Source organism: Octopus bimaculoides, chromosome 22 (genome assembly GCF_001194135.2).
Source record: "Octopus bimaculoides isolate UCB-OBI-ISO-001 chromosome 22, ASM119413v2, whole genome shotgun sequence".
NCBI classification, from domain to species: domain Eukaryota; kingdom Metazoa; phylum Mollusca; class Cephalopoda; order Octopoda; family Octopodidae; genus Octopus; species Octopus bimaculoides.
The window spans coordinates 14,803,258-14,804,258 of record NC_069002.1 but is presented as its reverse complement, the minus strand read 5'-3'; the positions used below and the strand labels follow the sequence as shown (position 1 = coordinate 14,804,258).

At 31.0% G+C, this 1,001-nt stretch overlaps 1 protein-coding gene across 3 annotated transcripts in view; it reads left to right on the top strand.

Annotated features, from left to right (window-relative positions):
* Window positions 1–1,001, top strand: part of LOC128250543 (genetic suppressor element 1-like) — a 66,363-nt gene that overhangs the window by 21,040 nt on the left and 44,322 nt on the right. Inside the window, exon 2 of one of the 3 annotated variants that reach the window (XR_008266574.1) lies at window positions 528–786. The exons of 1 other annotated variant lie outside the window; for it this stretch is intronic. Coding sequence is in view for 1 of the 2 variants with exons in the window: in XM_052975821.1 (XP_052831781.1) it covers window positions 528–621 (94 nt within the window). In the remaining variant the exon portion in view is untranslated. The remainder of the gene's footprint in view (window positions 1–527; window positions 787–1,001) is intronic. One more of the 3 variants, XM_052975821.1, reaches the window with a different exon arrangement.

Sequence of the window (1,001 nt, the reverse complement as noted above, 5' to 3'; positions counted from 1 at the left end):
TATATGTATGTATGTATGTATGTGTATCTATATATATATATATGTATGTATGTATATATGTATGTATATATACATACATAAGATAGATATACATTTACATATCAGTATGTATGCCAGAAACAAAGAAATCTCAAGATCCACAAACACTTAGCCAGGCCACATGTCTAACATCAAACATCTCATAGTAATACACCAACAAAACTCTATCACCCATACTCACGTATACACACAACACACACACGCACACTCACACACACAGGCATATACACACACAAACAGACTCACAAACAGACAGACATACACACAGTCACGCAGACTGCCACACACACGTATATACAGGCCTGCATTTATATATATATATATACACACACACACACACACACACACACGTATACACACACTCATACACACACATATATATACGCGTGTGCGAGTGTACATACATACATACATACATACATACTTACACACACACGCATGTGCGATCTGCACAGCTTATCTGTTTCATCAATTTATATTGTCTTTAGAGAAGAAGCGGAAAGAGAGAAAGAAAGAAAGAAAGAAAGAAAGAGAGGAAGAAAGAAAGAAAGAAAGAAAGAAAGAAAGAAAGAAAGAAACAAGGTAAGAAAAAGAAGAAGAAAAGGAAGAAGATTGATGCTTAATTTCCGATCATCAATAAAACAGCTAAAGAAAGAATCGATCAATCAGATACTACTTGCCTATCAATCTATTATCTGACTTAAACGAAAATACCAGTTATATACCAGTGATATATATCATTATATAGTAAGTGCTTAGTGTTTGAACCTAATTAGTATGTCACTAATTCTGTAATTCGCTATAGCTACTCTGATTTCATATATGTGTGTGTGTGTACACATTTATATATATATAATATATACATATATATGCGTATATAAATATACACATACACATACACATACATATATATATATATATACATACATATATATATATATATATATATATATATATATATA